At 44.5% G+C, this 26,284-nt stretch overlaps 1 protein-coding gene across 6 annotated transcripts in view; it reads left to right on the top strand.

The window, feature by feature from the left end:
• Positions 1-26,284, top strand: part of map3k1 (mitogen-activated protein kinase kinase kinase 1, E3 ubiquitin protein ligase) — a 60,452-nt gene that overhangs the window by 16,233 nt on the left and 17,935 nt on the right. For 2 of the 6 annotated variants that reach the window (XM_071351365.1, XM_071351370.1), the window contains exons 2-8: positions 13,885-14,035; positions 15,375-15,593; positions 15,817-16,017; positions 20,224-20,340; positions 20,787-20,938; positions 23,103-23,269; positions 24,619-24,700. In XM_071351365.1, coding sequence (XP_071207466.1) covers positions 13,885-14,035; positions 15,375-15,593; positions 15,817-16,017; positions 20,224-20,340; positions 20,787-20,938; positions 23,103-23,269; positions 24,619-24,700 — 1,089 coding nt within the window. Of the gene's footprint in view, positions 1-2,619; positions 3,265-13,884; positions 14,036-15,374; positions 15,594-15,816; positions 16,018-20,223; positions 20,341-20,786; positions 20,939-23,102; positions 23,270-24,618; positions 24,701-26,284 lie in introns of those variants that run through there. The other 4 variants (XM_071351369.1, XM_071351367.1, XM_071351366.1 and 1 more) reach the window with 4 other exon arrangements.

Below are 26,284 nucleotides of genomic sequence, written 5' to 3' on the forward strand. Positions count from 1 at the left end.
TTCCCCCCTCAAAGTTTCAGTGGGTACGGTCTACTCTCCGACCCCATGTTTCTATTGGGAGTACTGCAGCACTTTGTCTAAATAGTTCTTCCATGGCTGGTTCTCTCCAGAGGGAAACATTGGGCAGAATCTTGCTTTGAAACGGCAGTCATTTGATTTCTCTGGCTGTTTCTGTGACTGTACTTTGAATCAGCATTAATACAACTAAGGGGTTTGAAAGCTGCCAGATTCATCAAAGGGCTTAAATAACATTGATTTGAAAGCGCTCATTTAAAACGTCATTCCCATTTTTATTTACACTTAAAATGCCTCCGTCAGGTTGCTTAGTCTCATGACTTGGCAAGTTGTTGTAGGGGATTGCCTTTTTCACTTCTGTTTCTGCCATCTAACCGGTTCACTTCTGTTGGTTCCTAATAGTGGAACTATTGTCTCAAATCTCTGGTCAACTGTTATTGGTCTGTCGAGGAGATTCCTCCCGGGATTAGTTGACCATCGGCTGCTCGCTCAGGGGGTCTCTCAGTGGTCCGTGGAGTTAGATCACCAAACTCGTGGTCATGATGCAAGCCGGCTGTAATAAGGTTTCAGTTAAGCTACTCCCTTCCCACCATGCACTGGGGGGCTGAGCCAGAGTTAGATATATGGTCCTCACAGCATTAGTGATGGTTATTAGTTTCATGTCAGCGTTAGATTCCACTCACTATTTAGAGGTGCTGAATCTCATTGTGTCATTGATTAATTTGGTTACAGAGAGTCGGATCTTTCCATATGTTAGTCAGAGCGGTTGACCTTTTTGTTTTGTCGGTTAGTCATGTGGATATGTTTCTTTCCCTTTTTAAACGTAACCATTTTATTTTGTCAGGCGAAATTCAATTGGCTGCCTCTTTGTATTGCCTGAAAGGTTAGCTATGCTGTGTCTGTTTTGAAGTTGTTTATGGCTGTTGTTGAGTCTGCTCAGCCTTGTTTTGACCAGAAACACCAGGCTCCGTCTGTCATTATACACTGTTGAGCAGTCCTGGCTCCTCTGTTCCCTCCAGCAGAGGCAGGGATTGTGTGAACCGGTAACCTGAGTTTTTGGGAGCGTTGAAGCCCATGAGAAAGGGTGTGTGCCCAGCGAGCTTGGCTGTGTGTGTGTGTGTGTGTGTGTGTGACGCAGTCTCTGCTTACGTGGAGGTTTGAAATGAACTCCCAGCCTGCCGGCCCTTCCAGGTCCCACCTGCACAGCCCCACAATGCCCTTTTGTTCCCGGCCCACGGCCCTGTGGGATAGCTGTTATTTAAGAGGCGAGGGGACGGCAACACCACTGACTCTTTATTCAGAGGAAAGATGGTAAACTCCTATCTGGTTCCATTGTCAGTGGAGACTGAATAGACGGCCTCGGTCTCTGCCAGTGGGGACTGAATAGACGGTCTCTGCCAGTGGGGACTGAATAGACGGTCTCTGCCAGTGGGGACTGAATAGGTCGGCCTCTGCCAGTGGGGACTGAATAGGTCGGCCTCTGCCAGTGGGGACTGAATAGGTCGGCCTCTGCCAGTGGGGACTGAATAGGTCGGCCTCTGGCAGTGGGGACTGAATAGGTCGGCCTCTGCCAGTGGGGACTGAATAGGTCGGCCTCTGCCAGTGGGGACTGAATAGGGCGGCCTCTGCCAGTGGGGACTGAATAGGGCGGCCTCTGCCAGTGGGGACTGAATAGGGCGGCCTCTGCCAGTGGGGACTGAATAGGGCGGTCTCTGCCAGTGGGGACTGAATAGGTCGGCCTCTGCCAGTGGGGACTGAATAGGTCGGCCTCTGCCAGTGGGGACTGAATAGACGGCCGCTCCAGTTGTTTTTAACTGACTACACACTGTGCTCGTTGACACAAGTCTATTTTGGAAGGTTTGACATCTGTACAAATGAAGGAGTTGGGCTACATTGACTTCTCTTTTCATTTGCTGGCTTGACAGAACATGGCGTGTAGCTAGGAACTATGGTGCCCAAATTTGTATGTTTCTTCTCCTTAGTGAAGTTGAAGGCACTTACGCTATGCTAACGATCACTTGTACAGTACAAGGACTTTTTGGAGACATGCACTGTGATCATTTTCAAAGAGCATGCCGCAGAACAGCATTGCTATCAGAGTTAATCACAGACAGTTTAAACTCTAAGGAAAATCTACTGAGAAGGATGTATATGTAAAATTTTTAGTTAATTCTCAGAAAATACCTTGTTTTGAGAGTACTCCTAATGAACAACAAGACCTCCCACTAGCCCATAGGAAGCCCACTAGCCCTCCCACTAGCCCCCCATAGGAAGCCCACTAGCCCTCCCACTAGCCCCCCATAGGAAGCCCATTAGACCTCCCACTAGCCCATAGGAAGCCCACTAGCCCTCCCACTAGCCCATAGGAAGCCCATTAGACCTCCCACTAGCCCATAGGAAGCCCACTAGCCCATAGGAAGCCCATTAGACCTCCCACTAGCCCATAGGAAGCCCACTAGCCCTCCCACTAGCCCATAGGAAGCCCATTAGACCTCCCACTAGCCCATAGGAAGCCCACTTGAGCCCCCCTCTGTTTGTACCCAACACATCATCCACAGAGGAGAAGTCTAAACACATGGTAGCTAAGCTGACACATTAAGTATTTTGTTATTTATTTACCAGGGAAGTTGACTGAACACATTCTCAGTTACAGCAACGACCTGGGGAATAGTTACAGGGGAGAGGACGGAAGAGCCAATTGGAAGCTGAGGATGATTTGGTGTCCATGATGGTATGAGGGGCAGTTTGGGAATTTAGCCAGGACACCGGGCTAAACACCTCTGCACTTACGATAAGTGCCATGGGATCTTTAGTGACCACAGAGAGTCAGGACATCCGATTGACATCCCATCTGAAAGACGGCACACAATACAGGGCAATGTCCCCAATCGATGTTCCCAATCACATTGTCATTCCACAACAATTACAAAGCATCAACCCCACATAAACGTTACCCTGTAATGTTGACTTAAACCCCAGTCTACTTCCTAGTTGCTACATCTTACGCTTCAAACGGCTCTTCAGTTCTCAGAACAGGAAGACTCCTCTCTTCCTGTTCCCCCAACCAACCCAACCACTTGTTATTGTCGAACTGACAGCGTTCGTTAGCCGCAGCAAGTCGAGCCTCCTATTCAATTGACCAACGGAAAAGGCCTGAAGGGGGTAGAAGCATTGATCACAGCATCAATTAAAAATGGCTGGTTTCCACAGCTGGCCCTGGACTGCATGTGACTCCCATCGGCCCGCCGGGTGAGTTCTTTTCAGGCCTGTATATAGGGAATAGGGTGCCATTTGGGATGCAGTGAGTTCTGGTAAACAACTATATATCCAGTGGAGGAATCTTTCATCTCGGAGGCTGATATAATTGTTGTAAGGAGATCTTTACCCTCCGACTTTAATCTTCTGACTGACGACCATAAGGGCACAGACACACCAATAGCTTTTGCTGGTCGAGAGTATCTAGGCTCTCTAAACGTACTTTGCGAACTGAGTGCGCACTGACTTTTTACATGTAGAATCTAGTGAAAGATGTCGACAGTCAGACATCTACAGTGGGTGGTCCCTAAAACACAGCACGCTGAATGATCGGCAGGCATGCTAGATCCACATTCGATGCGACGTGTGCAATCCTTAGGTTTTGTAGGAGACTTTGAAGTTCAGTTCAGCTCCCGGTTGTGTTCGCATGATGTTTAAGCTAGTTGTGGATTTTTTTTGTCTGAGGATATTGATATTGTAGTCTTCAGATCTTTGCAAATTAGAGGTCTTGAATGGTAACCAAAGTCCTTTTGTTTGTTCAAGGACTTTGGAGTTCTATGGACTTTAGTCCTTTTTCTATGACTCATCAAACTGAGAATATACCTTTTATTGAAGTGTAAGATTTGTGAAAATGGTTCATGAACTCTATCCTTTGATAAGAGCAAGCTTCATGCACAGTTGACTGGTGAGCAGCCCACACCTCCAAGTCCAGCCAATGGAAAAAGACTCCAAGGTTGTTGTAGAGAAGCGGTGAATTGACCTGACCACAGCACTCCGAGGTCTGACTAGAGGGGTTTGTAGGCAAACCATTTTTTTTTAAAGGCAAAGTGTTTGGGAGCTGAAAGGGAAGGCTCATTCACAAAGAAGCATTGGGAGTGCAGCGAACAAGGCTGTCAGTTCCCATTTGTATGATGTACTGGAACTCTAACGGGCTCAGACTGCTGCCTCCTTATCATAACATCCTCTCGTGTGAGGCGGAATATTTGTTCTGAAGCACTCTGACCCGACAGCCTTAAACACAGACTGGCCAGGGGTGGGAGGAGGATTTGTTTGCTCTCGGGTTGTATGGGGCAGTATACAGAAGATGACATAATACTAGTGGAGTCCCAGAGATCACAAGATCCATGTTTTAAATGCTGTTCAAATTTCCTATGAATTAAATGATGTGCAGATTGTCAATATATGAAGTGTAAATAATATGGTTGTTTGTATGATTTAAAAAAAATACTGTTCAAATTTCCTATGAATTAAATAAAAATGCCACTTGTGTCTATCACCTACAAATACAGTCCTAATATGTAAATTGCCATTAAATATGGAGAAAAACATCATGGTGATGTATTGGTTTCTGAGTGGCGCAGCGGTCTAAGGTGCTGCATCTCAGTGCTAGAGGTGACACTACAGGCCCCGGGTTCTGGATCACAACCGGCCGTGATTGGGAGTCCCATAGGACGGCGCACAATTGGCCCAGCGTCGTCCGGTTTAGGGTTTGGCCGGGGTAGGCCGTTATTTGTAATTAAGAATTTGTTCTTAACTGACTTGCCTAGTTAAATAAATGTAAAACATTCCAATCTGCTTTCTTATGCTTTAATTTGCATGCTGAGAATGTTGTGGTAATATTAGGTAAAACTTAAAATATAACATTGTCAATGTCCTGTCAATGTTCTGTAGACCTGTAAGACGAGGTGAAATGTATATTGCGTGAACATCAATGGAATATTATGTTAAACCTAAAACAGATATGCTGTGAATGTCATAAAAACATCCTTATTTCATTCTTACCACATTAAGGGAATGTCCTGTGCAACCTAACGTAAACATTGTCTGAATGCCATCACAACTGAGCATATTTTGTGTTTTGGGAACTTCTCTTTTAATGTACTCACACTGTTCCCACAACCTAATTATAGTTGAAGTCAGAAGTTTACATACACCTTAGCCAAAAACATTTCAACTCAGTTTTTCACAATTCCTGATATTTTAATCCAAGTAAACATTCCCTGTCTTAGGTCAGTTAGGATCACCACTTTATTTTAAGAATGTGAAATGTCAGAATAATAGTGGAGAAAGTTATTTCTTTCAGCTTTTATTTATTTCATCACGTTCCCAGTGGGTCAGAAGTTTACATACACTCAATTAGTATTTGGTAGCATTGCTTTTAAATTGTTTAACTTGGGTCAAATGTTTCGGGTAGCCTTCCACAAGCTTCCAACAATAAGTTGGGTGAATTTTTGGCCCATTCCTCCTGACAGAGCTGGTGTAACTGAGTCAGGTTTGTAGGCCACCTTGCTCGCACATGCTTTTTCAGTTCTGCCCACAAATCTATGGGATTTAGGTCAGGGCTTTGTGATGGCTACTCCAGTACCTTGACTTTGTTGTCCTTAAGCCATTTTGCCACAACTTTGGAACTATGCTTGGGGTCATTGTCCATTTGGAATACCCATTTGCGACCAAGCTTTAACTTCCTGACTGATGTCTTGATGTTGCTTCAATATATCCACATAATTCTCCATCCTCATGATGCCATCTATTTTGTGAAGTGCACCACTCCCTCCTGCAGCAAAGCACCCCCACAACATGATGCTGCCACCCCCCGTGCTTCACGGTTGGGATGGTGTTCTTCGGCTTGCAAGCCTCCCCCTTTTTCCTCCAAACATAACGGTGGTCATTTTGACCTAACAGTTCTATGTTTGTTTCATCAGACCAGAGGACATTTCTCCAAAAAGTACCATCTTTGTCCCCATATGCAGTTGCAAACCGTAGTCTGGCTTTTTTATGGCGGTTTTGGAGCAGTGGCTTCTTCCTTGCCGAGCGGCCTTTCAGGTTATGTCGATATAGGTCTCGTTTTACTGTGGATGTAGATACTTTTGGACCTGTTTCCCCCAGCATCTTCACAAGGTCCTTTGCTGTTGTTCTGGGATTGATTTGCACTTTTCGCACCAAAGTACGTTCATCTATAGAAGACAGAACGCGTCTCCTTCCTGAGCGGTATGATGGCTGCGTGGTCCCATGGTGTTTATACTTGCGTACTATTGTTTGTACAGATGAACGTGGTACCTTCAGGCCTTTGGAAATTGCTCCCAAGGATGAACCAGGCTGATTTCTTTTTGATTTTCCCATAATGTCAAGCAAAGAGGCACTGAGTTTGAAGGTACGCCTTGAAATGCATCCACAGGTACACCTCCAATTGACTCAAATTATGTCAATTAGCCTATCAGAAGCTTCTAAAGCCATGACATCATTTTCTGGAATTTTCCAAGCTGTTTAAAGGCACAGTCAACTTAGTGTATGTTAACTAAGTGAAATAATTTCTCTGTAAACAATTGTTGGAAATATTACTTGTGTCATGCACAAAGTAGATGTCTTAAAAGACTTGCCAAAACTATAGTTTGTTAACAAGAAATTTGTGGAGTGGTTGAAAAACTAGTTTTAATGACTCCAAACTAAGTGTATGTAAACTTCCGACTTCAACTGTACATATTCTGGGAATTAGAAAAGGCTGTTTTGTTAAAAAATTTGCAACATCAAAGGAATATTTTGTGCATCCTGATACAAACATTATCTAAATGTCAGCACAACTGGACATTTTCTGTGTTTTGGGAACATGCAGTATCACTTGTCATTTCCCCACAATGTTACCACAACTGAATGAAATGTTCTGGGAGCTTTTTAAAGAACAGAGAATGTGTTCTGGGAACTTTCTTGGAACATCAGGTGAATGTTTTTTGCACTCTCTGTCTCCCTCATCTGCAGAACTGGACAGTTTTTGTATTTTGGGAACATACCCTACTGGTGAAATGTTTTAGAACACCTACTCATTCAAGAGTTGTTCTTTTATTTTTACTATTTTCTATGTTGTAGAATAATAGTAAAGACCTCAAAACTATGAAATAACACATATGGAATCATGTAGTAACCAAAAAAGTGTTAAACAAATCAAAATATATTTGAGATTCTTCAAATAGCCACCCTTTGACCTGATGACAGTTTTGCACACTCTTGGCATTCTCTATACCAGCTTCACCTGGAATGCTTTCCCAACCATCTTGAAGGGGTTCCCACATATGCTGAGCACTTATTGGCTACTTTTCCTTCTCTGTGGCCCGACTCATCCCAAACCATCTCAATTGGGTTGTCGGGTGATTGTGGAGGCCAGGTAATCTGTTGCAGCACTCATCACTCTCCTTCTTGGTCAAATAGCCCTTACACAGCCTGGAGGTGTGTTGGGTCATTGTCCTGTTGAAAACAAATGAGCGTCCCACTAAGCGCAAACCAGATGGGATGGCGTATTCGCTGCAGAATTCTGTGGTAGCCATGCTGGTTAAGTGTGCCTTGAATTCTAAATAAATCACGACAGTGTCACCAGCAAAGCACCCCCACACCATAACACCTCCCCCTCCATGCTTCACAGTGGGAAATGCACATGCAGAGATCATCCCTTCACCCACATCACGTCTCACAAAGACACAGCAGTTGGATCCAAAAATCTCCAATTTGGACTCATCAGCCCAAAGGACAGATTTCCATCGGTCTAATGTCCATTGCTCGAGCAAGTCTCTTCTTCTTATTGGTGTCCTTTTAGTAGTGGTTGCTTTGCAGCAATTCGACCATGAAGGCCTGTTCTCCTCTGAACAGTTGTTGTTGAGATGTGTCTGAGGTAAAATGACGCCGGAAGAAATGGCAGCAGTTTTACGGGTGCCCAACCAATTGTGCTGTATCTTACGGCAAAAAAGAGCTTCTGGATATCAGGACAGTGTTCACTCACCTCGGATTAGACTCAGATTTTTTCTTCAAGTATGAAGCATAGGACATTCTCCGAACACCGACAAGGCCGACATCCCAGTTATTTGCAAGAGGAAGAGACGCAGGTACAGAGGACACAGAGCGGGGTGCCTCATAAGGATACGCAGAAGGCGAGTGGGAAAGCTGCCGTTACCGTCAATATTACTCGCCAACGTGCGATCACTGGACAATAAATTAGACGAGGTGCGATCACGAATATCCTACCAAAGGAACATCAAAAACTGTAATATCCTATGTTTCACGGAATCGTGGCTGAATGATGACATGGATATTCAGCTAGCGGGATACACGCTGCACCGGCAAGATAGAACAGCACACTCCGGTAAGACGAGGGGGGGGCGGTCTGTGCATATTTGTAAACAGCTGGTGCACGAAATCTAAGGAAGTCTCTATATTTTGCCCGCCTGAAGTAGAGTATCTTGTGATAAAATGCAGACCACACTATTTGCCTAAAGTTTTCAGCTATACTTTTCGTGGCTGTTTATTTACCACCACAGATGCATCACTGGCACTAAGACCGCAGTCAGTTAGCTGTATAAGCAAACAGGAAACCACTCACCCAGAGGTGGCGCTCCTAGTGGCCGGAGACTTTCATGCAGGGTAACTTAAATCAGTTCTACCTAATTTCTATCAACATGTTAAATGTGTAATTAGAGGGAAAAAAATTCTAGCTCACCTGTACTCCACACAGAGACGCATAGAAAACTCTCCCTCGCCCTCCATTTGGTAAATCCGACTACAATTCTAACCTCCTGATTCCTGCTTACAAGAAAAAATTAAAGCAGGAAGCACCAGTGACTCGGTCTATAAAAAAAGTGATCAGGTGAAGCAGATGCTAAACTATAGGACTGTTTTGCTATCGCAGACTGGAACATGTTCCGGGATTCTTCCGATGGCATTGAGGAGTACACCACATCAGTCACTGGCTTTATCAATAACTGCATCGAGGACGTCGTCTCCACAGTGACTGTACGTACATACCCCAACCAGAAGCCATGGATTACAGGCAACATTCGCACTGCTGCCGCTTTCAAGGTGCGGGACTCTAACCGGAAACTTATAAGAAATCCTGCTATGCCTTGTGACGAACCATCAAACAGGCAAAGCGTCAATACAGTGCAAAGACTGAATTGTACTACACCGGCTCCGACGCTTGTCATATGTGGCAGGGCTTGCCAACTTTTACAGACTACAAAGGGAAGCACAGCCGCGAGCTGCCCAGTGACAAGAGCCTACCAGAAGAGCTAAATCACTTCTATGCTCGCTTCGAGGAAAGCAACACTGAGGCATGCATGAGAGCATCAGCTGTTCCAGACGACTGTGATCATGCTTTCCTTAGCCGACGTGAGTAAGACCTTTAAACAGGTCAACATTCACAAGGCTGCGGGGCCAGACGGATTACCAGGACGTGTGCTCCGGGCATGTGCTGACCAACCGGCAGGTGTCTTCACTGACATTTTCAACATGTCCCTGATTGAGTCTGTAATACCAACATGTTTCAAGCAGACCACCATAGTCCCTATGCCCAAGAACACGAAGGCAACCTGCCTAAATGACTAACATACCCGTAGCACTCACGTCTGTAGCCATGAAGTGCTTTGAAAGGCTGGTATTGGCTCACATCAACACCATTACCCCAGAAACCCTAGACCCAGTCCAATTTGCATACCGTCCAAACAGATCCACAGATGATGCATTCTCTATTGCACTCCACTCTGACCTTTCCCACATTGACAAAAGGAACACCTACGTGAGAATGCTATTCATTGACTACAGCTCAGCGTTCAACACCATAGTACCCTCAGCTCATCACTAAGCTAAGGATCCTGGACTTCCTGACGGGCCGCACCCAGGTGGTGAGTGTAGGTAGCAACACATCTGCCACGCTGATCCTCAACACTGGAGCCCCCCAGGGGTGCGTGCTCAGTCCCCTCCTGTACTCCCAGTATACTCATGACTGCATGGCCAGGCATGACTCCAACACCATCATTAAGTTTGCAGACGACACAACAGTGAGCACGCTCGATGCAGCCTGATCAACGACGAGACAGCCTATAGGGAGGAGGTCAGAGACCTGGCCGGGTGGTGCCAGAATAACAACCTCAACGTAACCAAGACTAAGGAGATGATTGTGGACTACAGGAAAAGGAGGACCGAGCACGCCCCCATTCTCATCTACGAGGCTGTAGTGGAGCAGGTTGAGCTTCAAGTTCCTTGGTGTCCACATCACCAACAAACTAGAATGGTCCAAACACACCAAGACAGTCGTGAAGAGGGCACGACAAAGCCTATTCCCCCTCAGGAAACTAAAGCCACACGGTCCCGTGTGGCTCAGTTGGTAGAGCATGGCGCTTGCAACGCCAGGGTTGTGGGTTCATTCCCCACGGGGGGACCAGGATGAATATGTATGAACTTTCCAATTTGTAAGTCGCTCTGGATAAGAGCGTCTGCTAAATGACTTAAATGTAAATGTAAAGATTTGGCATGGGTCCTGAGATCCTCAAGGTTCTACAGCTGCAACATCGAGAGCATCCTGACTGGTTGCATCACTGCCTGGTTACGGCAATTGCTCGGCCTCCGACCGCAAGGCACTACAGAGGGTAGTGCGTACGGCCCAGTACATTACGGGGGCTAAACTGCCTGCCATTCAGGACCTCTACACCAGGCGGTGTCAGAGGAAGGCCCTAAAAATTGTCAAAGACCCCAGCCACCCCAGTCATAGACTGTTCTCTCTACTGCCGCATGCCAAGCGGTACCGGAGTGCCAAGTCTAGGACAAAAAGGCTTCTCAACAGTTTTTAGCCATAAGACTCCTGAACAGGTAATCAAATGGCTACCTGGACTATTTGCATTGTGTGCCCCCCCTCCCCCAACCCCTCTTTTATGCTGCTGCTACTCTCTGTTTATCATATATGCATAGCCACTTTAATTATACATTCATGTAAATACTACCTCAATTGGCCCGACCAACCAGTGCACCCGCACATTGGCTAACCGGGCTATTTGCATTGTGTCCCGCCACCCACCACTCGCCAACCTCTCTTTTACGCTACTGCTACTCTCTGTCTATCATATATGCATAGTCACTTTAACCACATCTACATGTACATACTACCTCAATCAGCCCGACTAACCGGTGCCTGTATATTCCCTCGCTACTGTTATTTTTCACTGTCTTTTTTACTGTTTTTATTTCTTTACTTACCTATTGTTCACCTAATACCTTTTTTGCACTGTTGGTTAGAGCCTGTAAGTATCTCACTGTAAGTGTTGTATTCAGGCGCTCGTGACAAATAAGCATTTATTTGGGCTGCAATTTCTGAGGCTGGTAACTCTAATGAACTCATCGTCTGCAGCAGAGGTAACTCTGGGTCTTCCATTCCTGTGGCGATCCTCATGAGAGCCAGTTTCATCATAGCACTTGGATGGTTTTTGCGACTGCACTTGAAGAAACTTTCAAAGGTCTTAATGTTCCGTATTTACTGACCTTCATGTCTTAAAGTAATGATGGACTGTCGTTTGATCTGTTCTTGCCATAATATGGACTTGGTCTTTTACCAAGTAAGGCCATCTTCTGTATACCACCCCTACCTTGTCACAACACAACTATTTGGCTCAAACGCATTAAGAAGGAAAGAAATTCCACAAATTAACTTTTAAGAAGGCACACCTGTTAATTGAAATGCATTCCAGGTGACTACCTCATGAAGCTTGTTGAGAGAATGCCAAGAGTGTGCAAAGCTGCAAGCAAGTCAAAGGGTGGCTACTTTGAAGAATCTCAAATATAAAATACATTTGGATTTGTTTAACACTTTTTTGGTTACTACATGATTCCATATGTGTTATTTCATGGTTTTGATGTCTTCACTATTACAATGTAGAAAAAATTAAGAAAAACCCTTGACTGAGTAGGTGTTCTAAAACGTTTGACCGGTAGTGTATCTTTTGTCATGTCCCCAAAATGTTCTCACCAGACTGGTCCCACAACCTAATGAAACATCCTGGGAACCTTTTTTAAATGTTTTATAGGAACATTTTTGCAACATTAGGCAAATGTTTTATACAAACATTCTTTAATCATCACCAGGAATGTGTGTTATGAGAACATTTGCCGTGACCTAAATAATGTTCTGGGAACTTTCCCAGAAAGGTTTGCTGGGAAAACATTACTGGTACATTGTTATTACATTACCTGGAAACCCAATGAGAACTTTTGGGGAATGTTCTGTGGTGGTTTTTATAATGTTGTGCACAACATTTTAGTGAATGTTAGAACATAAACATTCAGAGAACGTTGTTAATAAAATCTTTATCAACCTATTGTAAGAGAACCCTAACTAGAACATCATGGGAATCTTGGATAATGTTCTGGGAATGTTTCTAGTTTGCTGGGTATTGGCAATCACATCTACAGTTGTAGACAAACAGTGAAATGCTTACTTATGGGCCCTTCCGAACAATGCAGAGAAATAATAGAAAAATAATAAAATGAGGAATAAATACACAATGAGTAACTTGGCTATATGGCAGAGTCTAAAATGAACACACGCCACCAGCCAAGTATGAGCTGTTTTCAAAGTGTTTCTGTCGTTTTGTTTCATAGCTTGTAGCTAATCACACAAAGAACTAGGACTTATATATCTATCCATCCCGCGACGCACAGCAAGTCTACTAAAGTGAGACTTTGCCCTTCTGTGTCTTGACTATTTACATTGTCTTGTTCACAAGCTAGGTTGTTTTTCAATGTTTGATTTTTGCTTCAACTGCTAGTGAAGGCACCGGCTACTAGTCAGATTCTGTGTCACTAAGAACTAGAGCAGCTAGCGCCCTCGTTGCCACGGTAACCTCCCGCCCTTAAAGGGGGTAGCTGAACATTTGTCTCTGTAATATTTTGGTTCAAATGTAAACATTTAGCAATATACCACTTTTTACTAGTAATACATTTGTTTGAGAAACATTACAAAGCATGCTCATCTGTTTAAAAAATATATATGTTTTTGGTGTAATTATGGCAACAATCATGGTGAACCAAAAAAGTTTCAGGCCCTGTACACGGGTTACCAGTTCCGAGTCGTCTGTGCAGGGGTACTTGAGGGTAGATATGTACATATACTGAACACAAATATAAATTCAACAATTTCTAAGATTTTACTTAAAGTTCATATAATGATCAATTTAAATGAATTCATTAGGCCCTAATCTATGTATTTCACATGAGTAGGCAGGGGTGCAGGCATGCCCACCCACTGGGGAGCCAGGCCCAGCCAATCAGAATTTTACCCACAAAAGGGCTTACCACAGACACATACTCCTCAGCCCCCCCCCCCCCCCCCCAGACAATCCCGCAGGTGAAGAAGCCGAATGTGGAGGTCCTGGGCTGGCATGGTTACACATGGTCAGCAGTTGTGAGGCCGGTTGGACTTAGTGCTAAATTCTCTAAAACGATGTTGGAGGCAGCTTATGGTAGAGAAATTAACATTAAATTCTCTGGCAACAGCTTTGGTGGACATTCCTGCATGCCAATTGCACGCTCCCTCAACTTGAGACATCTGTGGCAATGTGTTGCACATTTTAAAGTGGCCTTTTATTGTCCCCAGCACAAGGTGCACCTGTGTAATGATCATGCTGTTTAATCAGCCTGTTGATATGCCACAGCTTCCTCAGAAATCGCCTGGTATAGAGATCCTGGATGTCAGGTAGCTTAGCCCCAGTGATGTACTGAGCCGTAAGCACTACCCTCTGTAGTGCCTTGCGGTCAGATGCCAAGCAGTTGCCATTGTCTAACTCCGCCCCCTCTGCGGTTTCTCTGTAGTCGCGACATGGAGAGTAAGGATACCCTGCGGGGTCTGCAAAAGATGGAGGACCGGCCCGAGGAGCGGATGATCCGGGAGAAGCTCAAGGCCACCTGCATGCCCACCTGGAAGCACGAGTGGCTGGAGAGACGTAGCAGGAGGGGCCCGGTGGTGAGCTACTGCAGCCTGACACACATGGACACAGAAACAAACGCATGCACACACGGCTAATACTGTATAAACATGTAGGTCTATACACACACACACACACACACACACACACACACACACACACACACACACACACACACACACAGAGAGAGAGAACACCACACGTGTGTGTGTACTTAGCTTACTGTGCCACGCTTAACATTTATAGATCCAAGCAACTCTTAAATATTCACTACTCTAAAGACTGATTTGATACTGTTAATGCTTTGAAATAAAGTTTGTTTTCATGACTCAAATCTAGCAGAATTGGACATGCCCAACCCTGGGCGTTGCACCATTATGTTGCACCTAGTCTTTCACAGCAGACACAGATGCTGATCTCTAGCCCCCTGACCTCTAGCCCCCTGATCTCTAGCCCCCTGACCTCTAGCCCCCTGACCTCTAGCCCCCTGACCTCTAGTCTCGACAGTCTTCTGAGAGGATTAGATGGATATATGTATTATGGTAATATAGCTACATCATGCCTTCCGATTGGCTGCGTGGAAATGTCAATGCTTCCACCAGATCTACAGACCCGTGTTCAGTTGACCAACGTCGCAGATAGAAATGCCATGGATAGAGCTGACATTATTCCTTGTTCTACATGTCAGAGAAGCATGTTTGTTCTACATAACAGAAAACCCAGACATATGGCAGCAGATCCACAAGGTCTGCCATGAGAGGTGACTGTATAGTTCCCCTAAGGAAAAGCACCTTTAGTAAATCTGCATTCTCTGTGAGAGCTTCCCATATCTGGAATACACTGCCATCAGACACACATAACTGCACCACATATCACACTTTCACAAAATGCTTGAAGACATGGCTAAAGGTCAATCAGATTTGTGAACATGGTCCCTAGCTGTGTGTTGCCGCTTTCCATGTCTGTTGTCTGTAACTTGTAAGGTGTGGAAACACTTTGTTGCTTTTATGAATTTTGTCTTGCTGCTTTTTGTTCTATGTTGCTCTGTCTGTATGCTACGTCTTGCTTGTCCTATGTTGCTATGTCTTGCTTGTCCTATGTTGCTATGTCTTGCTTGTTCTATGTTGCTATTGTCTATATTGTAATTGTTTTTAATAACCTGCCCAGGGACTGCGGTTGAAAATTAGCCGGCTGGCTAAAACCGGCACTTTTACTGAAACGTTGATTAGTGTGCACTGCCCCTGTAAAAATAAAAATAAACTCAAACTCAAACAAATGTCTGTCTGAACGTTCCACTGTAAAGGGACTCTACTGTCATTTAGGCCTCATTTGGCCTACCCCAACCACATATTAACCGCCTGTCCTTCTCTCCCTCAGGTGGTGAAGCCCGTCCCCCTGCGACCGGACGGGAGCGAGGCGGGCTGTAAAGCGGCAGAGGCCGGAGCCGACGCACCCACCAGCTCCTCCCCCCAGCAGAGCAGAGGCCGCCGCAGCCCCTCCCCCGGACCCCCCTCTTCCTCCTCCTCTTCCTCTGGCAGGGCCGGTGGGAAGCCTGAGTCCCCCGGGGTGCGCAGGAAGAGGGCCTCACCCGTGCCGGTGATTAGCCACACACAGACGTAGCACACACACAATGCACAGACATAAAAACATGTTGATGATAATATAACATTGATTAGATATCAAGCCTCTTCACTTGGGGTTTAAAGAACTGTATAAAGTATCATAGCAATATAAAGTCCAAAGTGACTATTTAGTGACAGTATAATATACCCATGTAACTATTGTTCTAAGGCTGTCTTAATCTGATGTTGTTGTGTAGTTTCAGAGTGGCAGGGTGACGCCCCCTCGCCGGGCGCCCTCCCCAGACGGCTTCTCCCCCTACAGTCCTGAGGAGACCAGTCGCCGTGTCAACAAGGTCATGAGGGCTCGCCTCTACCTACTGCAGCAGATAGGCCCCAACTCCTTTCTGATTGGAGGAGACAGCCCCGACAACAAATACAGGGTGTTCATTGGTCCACAGGTAGGAAGTGCTGGAAGTCCACTCAGACCAATGAAGATTTAAACAGAATCAAGACTAATTTTCAAATCGACTCCCTCTACCCTCTGTACTTGTGTAAATATTAAAAGGATTAGATGGGTGTTATCAGCTATTATGTCGATACAGACATTTCAAACATATACAAGTGTCTAGACTTGGGGTCGATTGGGAATTGATTAAACTGATGCAAGTTTGTGAGATTCCAACTGGCAGGCTAGATTGAGGCTTGGCTGCAACAACGGCTCCAGCTTTTACCAAATTGCGTTTACAGCAATGGGGTTAGAGTAATTGTCCATTTGAAAATCTCACTTTTAAAAGTTTGTATTCTGTTAACTTATACCCAAATAATGTTGTTGACTCATCCTATAATTGTATTTGTGGCCAAAACATACATTGAAGTAATAATAGGGCTGGGAAATGCCCCCTACAGTCCTGAGGAGACTAGCGCCAAAAAAATATAGCAATATTGTCAAAACGATGTAATACTATATATCATCAAAAATAATATCCCCATATGTAGTTGTACTAAGAAAAAAACTGTTCAAAAACCACACCTCAAACTTGTATCTCAACAAGAACGCTTTCTATTTTCTCAGAGTATGATGTCATACTCCTGAAGAGGATGAGCTGGCCAATCCGTGGTCTAAAGGAGGATGAGCTGACCAATCAGCGCTCTACTCGCATTAATATTTTTTATGACCAATATGTGCCCACACTATTCTGTTGCTTTTTAACATACAGTACTTAATTACCATTTTTTTGGGAAGGAAAAACATTTCACTCGTATTGTAAGTAATTATAGGTCATATTTCATAGAAATCTGGAAACACTGGACAGTTACTTTAATAAGTTGCTTCACTTGTACATTGCCAGGCTCTTTTTGTTTACCCAGCCATTTGCTACTGTAGTGATTACCCAGCCATTTACTACTGTAGAGATGGAGTGATTACCCAGCCATTTACTACTGTAGTGATTACCCAGCCATTTACTACTGTAGTGATTACCCAGCCATTTACTACTGTAGAGATGGAGTGATTACCCAGCCATTTACTACTGTAGAGATGGAGCGATTACCCAGCCATTTACTACTGGAGCGATGGAGTGATTACCCAGCCATTTACTACTGTAGTGATTACCCAGCCATTTACTACTGTAGTGATTACCCAGCCATTTACTACTGTAGTGATTACCCAGCCATTTACTACTGTAGAGATGGAGTGATTACCCAGCCATTTACTACTGTAGTGATTACCCAGCCATTTACTACTGTAGTGATTACCCAGCCATTTACTACTGTAGTGATTACCCAGCCATTTGCTACTGGAGCGATGGAGTGATTACCCAGCCATTTACTACTGTAGCGATGGAGTGATTACCCAGCCATTTACTACTGGAGAGATGGAGTGATTACCCAGCCATTTACTACTGGAGAGATGGAGTGATTACCCAGCCATTTACTACTGGAGAGATGGAGTGATTACCCAGCCATTTACTACTGGAGAGATGGAGTGATTACCCAGCCATTTACTACTAGAGAGATGGAGTGATTACCCAGCCATTTACTACTGGAGAGATGGAGTGATTACCCAGCCATTTACTACTGGAGAGATGGAGTGATTACCCAGCCATTTACTACTGTAGCGATTACCCAGCCATTTACTACTGTAGCGATTACCCAGCCATTTACTACTGTAGAGATGGAGTGATTACCCAGCCATTTACTACTGTAGAGATGGAGTGATTACCCAGCCATTTACTACTGTAGAGATGGGGTGATTACCCAGCCATTTACTACTGTAGCGATTACCCAGCCATTTACTACTGTAGAGATGGAGTGATTACCCAGCCATTTACTACTGTAGTGATTACCCAGCCATTTACTACTGTAGTGATTACCCAGCCATTTACTACTGTAGTGATTACCCAGCCATTTACTACTGTAGAGATGGAGCGATTACCCAGCCATTTACTACTGGAGCGATGGAGTGATTACCCAGCCATTTACTACTGTAGTGATTACCCAGCCATTTACTACTGTAGTGATTACCCAGCCATTTACTACTGTAGTGATTACCCAGCCATTTACTACTGTAGTGATTACCCAGCCATTTACTACTGTAGAGATGGAGTGATTACCCAGCCATTTACTACTGTAGTGATTACCCAGCCATTTACTACTGTAGTGATTACCCAGCCATTTACTACTGTAGAGATGGAGCGTTTACCCAGCCATTTACTACTGGAGCGATGGAGTGATTACCCAGCCATTTACTACTGTAGTGATTACCCAGCCATTTACTACTGTAGTGATTACCCAGCCATTTACTACTGTAGTGATTACCCAGCCATTTACTACTGGAGCGATGGAGTGATTACCCAGCCATTTACTACTGGAGAGATGGAGTGATTACCCAGCCATTTACTACTGGAGAGATGGAGTGATTACCCAGCCATTTACTACTGGAGAGATGGAGTGATTACCCAGCCATTTACTACTGTAGAGATGGAGTGATTACCCAGCCATTTACTACTGTAGCGATGGAGTGATTACCCAGCCATTTACTACTGTAGAGATGGAGTGATTACCCAGCCATTTACTACTGTAGAGATGGAGTGATTACCCAGCCATTTACTACTGTAGCGATGGAGTGATTACCCAGCCATTTACTACTGTAGAGATGGAGTGATTACCCAGCCATTTACTACTGTAGAGATGGAGTGATTACCCAGCCATTTACTACTGTAGAGATGGGGTGATTACCCAGCCATTTACTACTGTAGTGATTACCCAGCCATTTACTACTGGAGCGATGGAGTGATTACCCAGCCATTTACTACTGGAGCGATGGAGTGATTACCCAGCCATTTACTACTGTAGTGATTACCCAGCCATTTACTACTGTAGTGATTACCCAGCCATTTACTACTGTAGTGATTACCCAGCCATTTACTACTGTAGAGATGGAGCGATTACCCAGCCATTTACTACTGGAGCGATGGAGTGATTACCCAGCCATTTACTACTGTAGTGATTACCCAGCCATTTACTACTGTAGTGATTACCCAGCCATTTACTACTGTAGTGATTACCCAGCCATTTACTACTGTAGAGATGGAGTGATTACCCAGCCATTTACTACTGTAGTGATTACCCAGCCATTTACTACTGTAGTGATTACCCAGCCATTTACTACTGTAGTGATTACCCAGCCATTTACTACTGGAGCGATGGAGTGATTACCCAGCCATTTACTACTGGAGAGATGGAGCGTTTACCCAGCCATTTACTACTGGAGCGATGGAGTGATTACCCAGCCATTTACTACTGTAGTGATTACCCAGCCATTTACTACTGTAGTGATTACCCAGCCATTTACTACTGTAGTGATTACCCAGCCATTTACTACTGGAGCGATGGAGTGATTACCCAGCCATTTACTACTGGAGAGATGGAGTGATTACCCAGCCATTTACTACTGGAGAGATGGAGTGATTACCCAGCCATTTACTACTGGAGAGATGGAGTGATTACCCAGCCATTTACTACTGTAGAGATGGAGTGATTACCCAGCCATTTACTACTGTAGCGATGGAGTGATTACCCAGCCATTTACTACTGTAGAGATGGAGTGATTACCCAGCCATTTACTACTGTAGAGATGGAGTGATTACCCAGCCATTTACTACTGTAGAGATGGGGTGATTACCCAGCCATTTACTACTGTAGTGATTACCCAGCCATTTACTACTGGAGCGATGGAGTGATTACCCAGCCATTTACTACTGGAGAGATGGAGTGATTGATTACCCAGCCATTTCCTACTGGAGCGATTACCCAGCCGTTTACTACTGGAGCGATTTATCGTTAGTAAATGGCTGGGTAATCGCTCCATCGCTAATGTAGTGATTACCCAGCCATTTGCTACTGTAGCGATGGTGCGATTTAGAGCTTCCTCTTACTAAAGGCTTGCGTCCCAAATGGCACTACTTTTGACCAGAGCGTTGTCCAACGTGGGGGAATTAGGGTACCATTTGGGACAGATGGATCAGCAGGTCTGTATCTGTCTGAGTGACCATTTATGGCCATGTGTGTGTGCCTGCGCGTGTGTTTGTGAGTGCGGTGTTGGTATGTATATACACACACATGTGAGTAACCCCTCGGTCTGCTATCCTCTCCATTCACTGTAGACCTGTAGCTGTGGCCGAGGGGCGTTCTGTATCCACGTCCTCTTCGTCATGCTCCGTGTCTTCCAGCTGGAGCCCTCAGACCCCCTGCTCTGGAGGAAAACCCTCAAAAACTTTGAGGTAACCTTTCAGCAACCAACCGACATGCCCTGTAACCAATCTGTGTAATTTCCCTTTCTCCCTATTGAGCTGAGAACTGAGCTGTACCGTGCTGGCCTGTTTAAGGATCCAACATAGTTGCTGAAAACGTGCTGGACAGGACAATGTGAAAATGGGGATATCCGTACCAGCACAGTATGCTTCAGGTCGAAACAATAGTTTGACAAGGGCATACATGATTAGCTAAACCCATTTTGTAATGACCAATTTCCAAAGAAACTTCAAAGCTAGAATATGTCTATGTTTAGGATAACTTTCAATGACTTGCACCGTCTTGAATGCACGTTAAGATATGCACTTGAATATGTAGATACTTAACCACTAGTAGAGAAAATGCCAATCTGACCCAAGATCAGCGTCTAGGGCAAATGTCTCCCTACGACGGCTAACTGTGGCATTGTCTCCAGGTGGAGAGCTTGTTCCAGAAGTACCACAATCGCCGCAGCTCGCGCATCAAGGCGCCGTCGCGCAACACCATTCAGAAGTTTGTGTCGCGCATGTCCAACCCCCACACGTCCTGTCCGTCCAGCAACTCTGGCGCCTCGAGCAACGACAGCAGGTAGTGTGCACGCACACACGCACACACGCGCACACAGAGTACAGATGTTGTATTGTAAAACATATTATGCCAGAAGGCCCTTGAATACCACCAAGTTGTATAAACAAAAGTGGTGTCAAATTTTTGATTTTGATGTGAACGAGGGTCAAGCATTGGTTTAACACATTGGTCCAGCTTGGTTTAACACAAATGTCTCTTTCCCTTTCTGCCCTGGCTGTTATTTATATTTATAGAAAAACTGAGTTTAAATGTATTTGGCTAAAGTGTATGTAAACTTCCGACTTCAACCGTACACATACATACACACACACACACACATATATATATATATATATATATATATATATATATATGTATATATATATATATATGTATGTGTGTGTGTGTGTGTGTGTGTGTGTGTGTGTGTGTATGGTTGAAGTCGGAAGTTTACATACACTTTAGCCAAATACATTTAAACTCAGTTTTTCACAATTCCTGACATTTAATCCTAGTTAACATGTCCTGTTTTAGCACATCACTTTATTTTAAGAATGTGAAATGTCAGAATAATAGTAGAGAGAATGATTTAGTTCAGCTTTTATTTATTTCATCACATTCCCAGTGGGTCAGAAGTTTACATACACTCAATTAGTATTTTGTAGCATTGCTTTTAAGTTGTTTAACTTGGGTCAAATGTTTTGGGTAGCCTTCCACAAGCTTCCCACAATAAGTTGGGTGAATTCTGTCCCATTCCTCCTGACAGAGCTGGTGTAACTGGGTCAGGTTTGTAGGCCTCCTTGCTTGCGCACGCTTTTTCAGTTCTGCCCACAAATGTTCTATAGGATTGAGGTCAGGGCTTTGTGATGGCCACTCCAGTACCTTGACTTTGTTGTCCTTAAGCCATTTTACCACAACTTTGGAAGTATGCTTGGGGTCATTGTCCATTTGGAAGACCCATTTGCAACCAAGCTTTAACTTCCTGACTGATGTCTTGATGTTGCTTCAATATATCCACATAATTGTCCCTCATGATTTCATCTATTTTGTGAAGTGCACCAGTCCCTCCCGCAGCAAAGCACCCCCACAACATGATGCCACCCCCGTGCTTCACGGTTGGGATGGTGTTTTTCGGCTTTCAAGCATCCCCCTTTTTCCTCCAAACATAACTATAGTCATTATGGCCTAACAGTTCTATTTTTGTTTCATCAGACCAGAGGACATTTCTCCAAAAAGTACGATCTTTGTCCCCATGTGCAGTTGCAAACCGTAGTCTGGCTTTTTTATGGCGGTTTTGGAGCAGTGGCTTCTTCCTTGCCGAGCGGCCTTTCAGGTTATGTCGATATAGGTCTCGTTTTACTGTGGATGTAGATACTTTTGGACCTGTTTCCCCCAGCATCTTCACAAGGTCCTTTGCTGTTGTTCTGGGATTGATTTGCACTTTTCGCACGAGTACGTTCATCTCTAGGAGACAGAACGTGTCTCCTTCCTGAGCGGTATGATGGCTGCGTGGTCCCATGGTGTTTATACTTGCGTACTATTGTTTGTACAGATGAATGTGGTACCTTCAGTCGTTTGGAAATTGCTCCCAAGGATGAACCAGACTTGTGGAGGTCTACCATTTTTTTCTGAGGTCTTGGCTGATTTCTTTTGATTTTCCCATAATGTCAAGCAAAGAGGCACTGAGTTTGAAGGTATGCCTTGAAATACATCCACAGGTACACCTCCAATAGGCTAATTGACATCATTTGAGTCAATCAGAAACTTCTAAAGCCATGACATCATTTTCTGGAATTTTCCGAGCTGTTTAAAGGCACAGTCAACTTAGTGTATGTAAACTTCTGACCCACTGGAATTGTGATACAGTGAAATATTCTGTCTAAACAATTGTTGGAAAAATTACTTATGTCAAGCACAAAGTAGATGTCCTAACCGACTTGCCAAAAGTATAGTTTGTCAACAAGACATTTGTGGTTGTTGTTGAAAAACAAGTTTTAATGACTTCAACCTAAGTGTATGTAAACTTCCTATTTTAACTGTGTGTGTGTATATGTTTATATATATATATGTATATGTTTATGTCCTTGGTTTTTCTCTTCCCCCTCTCTCTCTGCATCTCCCTCTCTGTGTCTCTCTCCCTCTCTCTCTGTCCCCCCCTCTCTCTCTCACCCCCTCTGTCTCTCAGTAGTCTGAAGGATGAAGAGGAGCAGATGTGTCCTATCTGTCTGTTGGACATGCTGGATGAGGAGAGTCTGACTGTGTGTGAGGAAGGCTGCAGGAACAAGCTGCACCACCACTGCATGTCTATCTGTGAGTACAACAGTACGCTATCAGAAGACTGCATGTCTATCTGTGAGTACAACAGTACGCTATCAAAAGTTCAACTCATTTAAACTTTTGACGCGTGTACAGTGTAATATGGTCCCTGTCATCTAAGCCAAGGTGAGCTCTGACATTGTCAAAATAGTTTTACCCCAGTAACACTTAGGGTTAGTTCATAAGGCAGGTGTATTGAAATCTGACTCTACAAGGTCCTGAGTACTGCTGGTTTTCCGTTCCTCCAGATAATTAATTGCACTCACCTGGTGTCCCAGGTCTAAATCAGTCCCTGATTTAGTCCCTGATTTAGAGGGGAAGAATACATTTTTTTTTTAAAGCAGTTAAACTGGCATCAAGGTCCAGATTTTTCTATTTGAGGGGCATATGATATTCTGTTGTAGTTGCTTTTAGGAACACTATGCACATGTATATCCATTATGGCGCTACCACTATACACCAACTACTACTACCACTGTACACCAACTACTTCAACTGGTGAAGAAAAGCACTGAGTGAAAACAAGACTTTCAGAGCTTCTACTCTGTCTATTTTAGTGTCATTTTACCGTATCAGCTTCTCTATAAAACCTTCATGGATGACTGCATGGAGTCACTAAATGTCAGACGAGTCCATGTCTGAGGCCGGGCCACAGAGACCCAGGTCTCAAACAGTCAGTCGGTCGATGTTAGGGGAGATCGCTAACGGCTCGGAGCCTATTATAATTTCCCCCTTTACAGAGTCAACCTCTGTTTGACGAGGTGTGGAGTGATTAAACATGTATTTTGAGAGAAGCGGATATGGTGAAATGACACTAAAATTGACAGAGTAGAAGCTCTGAAAGTCTTGTTTTCACTCAGTGCTTTTCTTCACCAGTTGAAGTAGTTGGTGTACAGTGGTAGTAGTAGTTGGTGTACAGTGGTAGCGCCATAATGGATATACATGTGCATAGTGTTCCTAAAAGCAACTACAACAGAATATCATATGCCCCTCAAATAGAGTGAAGGGGGAAATTATAATAGGCTCCGAGCCGTTAGCGATCTCCCCTAACATCGACCGACTGACTGTTTGAGACCTGGGTCTCTGTGGCCCGGCCTCAGACATGGACTCGTCTGACATTTAGTGACTCCATGCAGTCATCCATGAAGGTTTTATAGTCCAGCAAGCACCACCACACGCCACTCCACTTACTCCCATCTCATTACACACACAGCCCTATACAGCCCTCTCGATAGTCTGTCACGTTCGTGCCGAGGCCCTAGCCTCCTTCTCTCTCTCTACACTCCTGTCTAATTGTTGCTCCATTTTATTGGCGCATTGACTTCCTTGACACATTTTTCTAAACTGGGGGGAGAGCTAATTCTGTTGGTCTGTCTGTCTCGCAGGGGCTGAGGAATGCCGGCGGAACCACGAGACGCTCATCTGCCCCCTCTGTAGAGCCAAGTGGAAGTCCCATGATTTTTACAGGTAATTTTCACGTGTGTTTGTGTGGGCTAGGAACTAGCAACTCCTGGAAAGACTCCTGGGATGGGGGGAGGGGGAATGATTTGACAGCGCACCAGCTGGTATCTGGTATTGTTGTGTGAAAGACGGGGGAAGCGGCTTCACTATATTTGTGTCTGGGAGGAAAGGAAACACCTGCCTCGTCTGAGATGACAGAACAGCTGTGGAGCTTCGAATCTCATGCAAGCTGAATGCAAGTTATGGTTAACTAATAGTTAGCTAACTATTGAATGGTTTATAAGCTGTTTATAAGCTCATAAAGTGTTAGGGATTTAGATTAGCGCATATCGTGTGGAACTGCACAGTGAATCTGTGATTGATTCATTGCAGGCTATGTCAGTGACACAGTAGCCCAGAGACAGGAAAGAACCTTGAGTGTTAGCGGTGAGCTACGCTACAGTGTATTCGGAAAGTATTCAGGCCCTTTCCCCTTTTCCACATTTTGTTACGTTACTGCCTTATTCTAAAATTTATTAAATCGTATTTTCCCCTCAATCTACCCACAATACCCCATAATGACAAAACAAAAACAGGTTTTTAGACATTTTAAAAATAATAAACTGATGTTACATTTACATAAGTATTCAGACCCTTTACTCAGTACTTTGCTGAAGCACCTTTGGCAGCGATTACAGCCTCGAGTCTTCTTGGGTATGACGCTACAAGCTTGGCACACCTGTATTTGGAGTTTCTCCCATTTCTTCTCTGCAGATCCTCTCAAGCTCTGTCAGGTTGGATGGAGAGCGTTGCTGCGCAGCTATTTTCAGGTTTTTCCAGAGATCGGATTCAATTCCAGGCTCTGGCTGGGCCACTTAAAGACTTGTCCCGAAGCCACTTCTGCGTTGTCTTGGCTGTGTGCTTAGGGTCATTGTCCTGTTGGAAGGTGAACCTTTGCCCCAGTCTGAGGCCCTGAGCACTCTGGAGCAGGTTTTCATCAAGGATCTCTCTGTACTTTGCTCCGTTCATCTTTGCCTCGATCCTGACTAGTCTCCCAGTAGCACGTTAGTGGTGCGCTAGGCTATATCATTCTAGGTCAAACAGTGCTACGCTAATGCAGTGTGCCAGAGCCATCACATTAGCATGTTAGTGGTGCGCTAGGCTATATCATGCTAGGTCAAACAGGGCTATGCTAATGCAGTGTGCCAGAGCCATCACATTAGCATGTTAGTGGTGCGCTAGGCTATATCATGCTAGGTCAAACAGGGCTACGCTAATGCAGTGTGCCAGAGCCATTCCACTTAAAGCTTAATAGAAGCCAATAACTGAGCCCAGGTTGTGAGTTCAGGAATATCAGTGTCAACAGCCCCACCACCTCCCACACACATACACACATTACCATTCGAGACTCACCCCCCACACATCACCATTCGAGACTCACCCCCCACACACATCACCATTCCCTTAGCTCTCAACCCTTACAACCAGCCACTGTAAAACATTATAGAACTAAAAACTTTAGAAATTATGTGTCTCCACAATGTTTATCTGAATGCTCTAGTGCTGTATAATGTTACATACCCCTGAATGAGCCCATGCTAAATACACTAG

Source organism: Salvelinus alpinus, chromosome 18, assembly GCF_045679555.1.
Source record: "Salvelinus alpinus chromosome 18, SLU_Salpinus.1, whole genome shotgun sequence".
Taxonomy (NCBI): domain Eukaryota; kingdom Metazoa; phylum Chordata; class Actinopteri; order Salmoniformes; family Salmonidae; genus Salvelinus; species Salvelinus alpinus.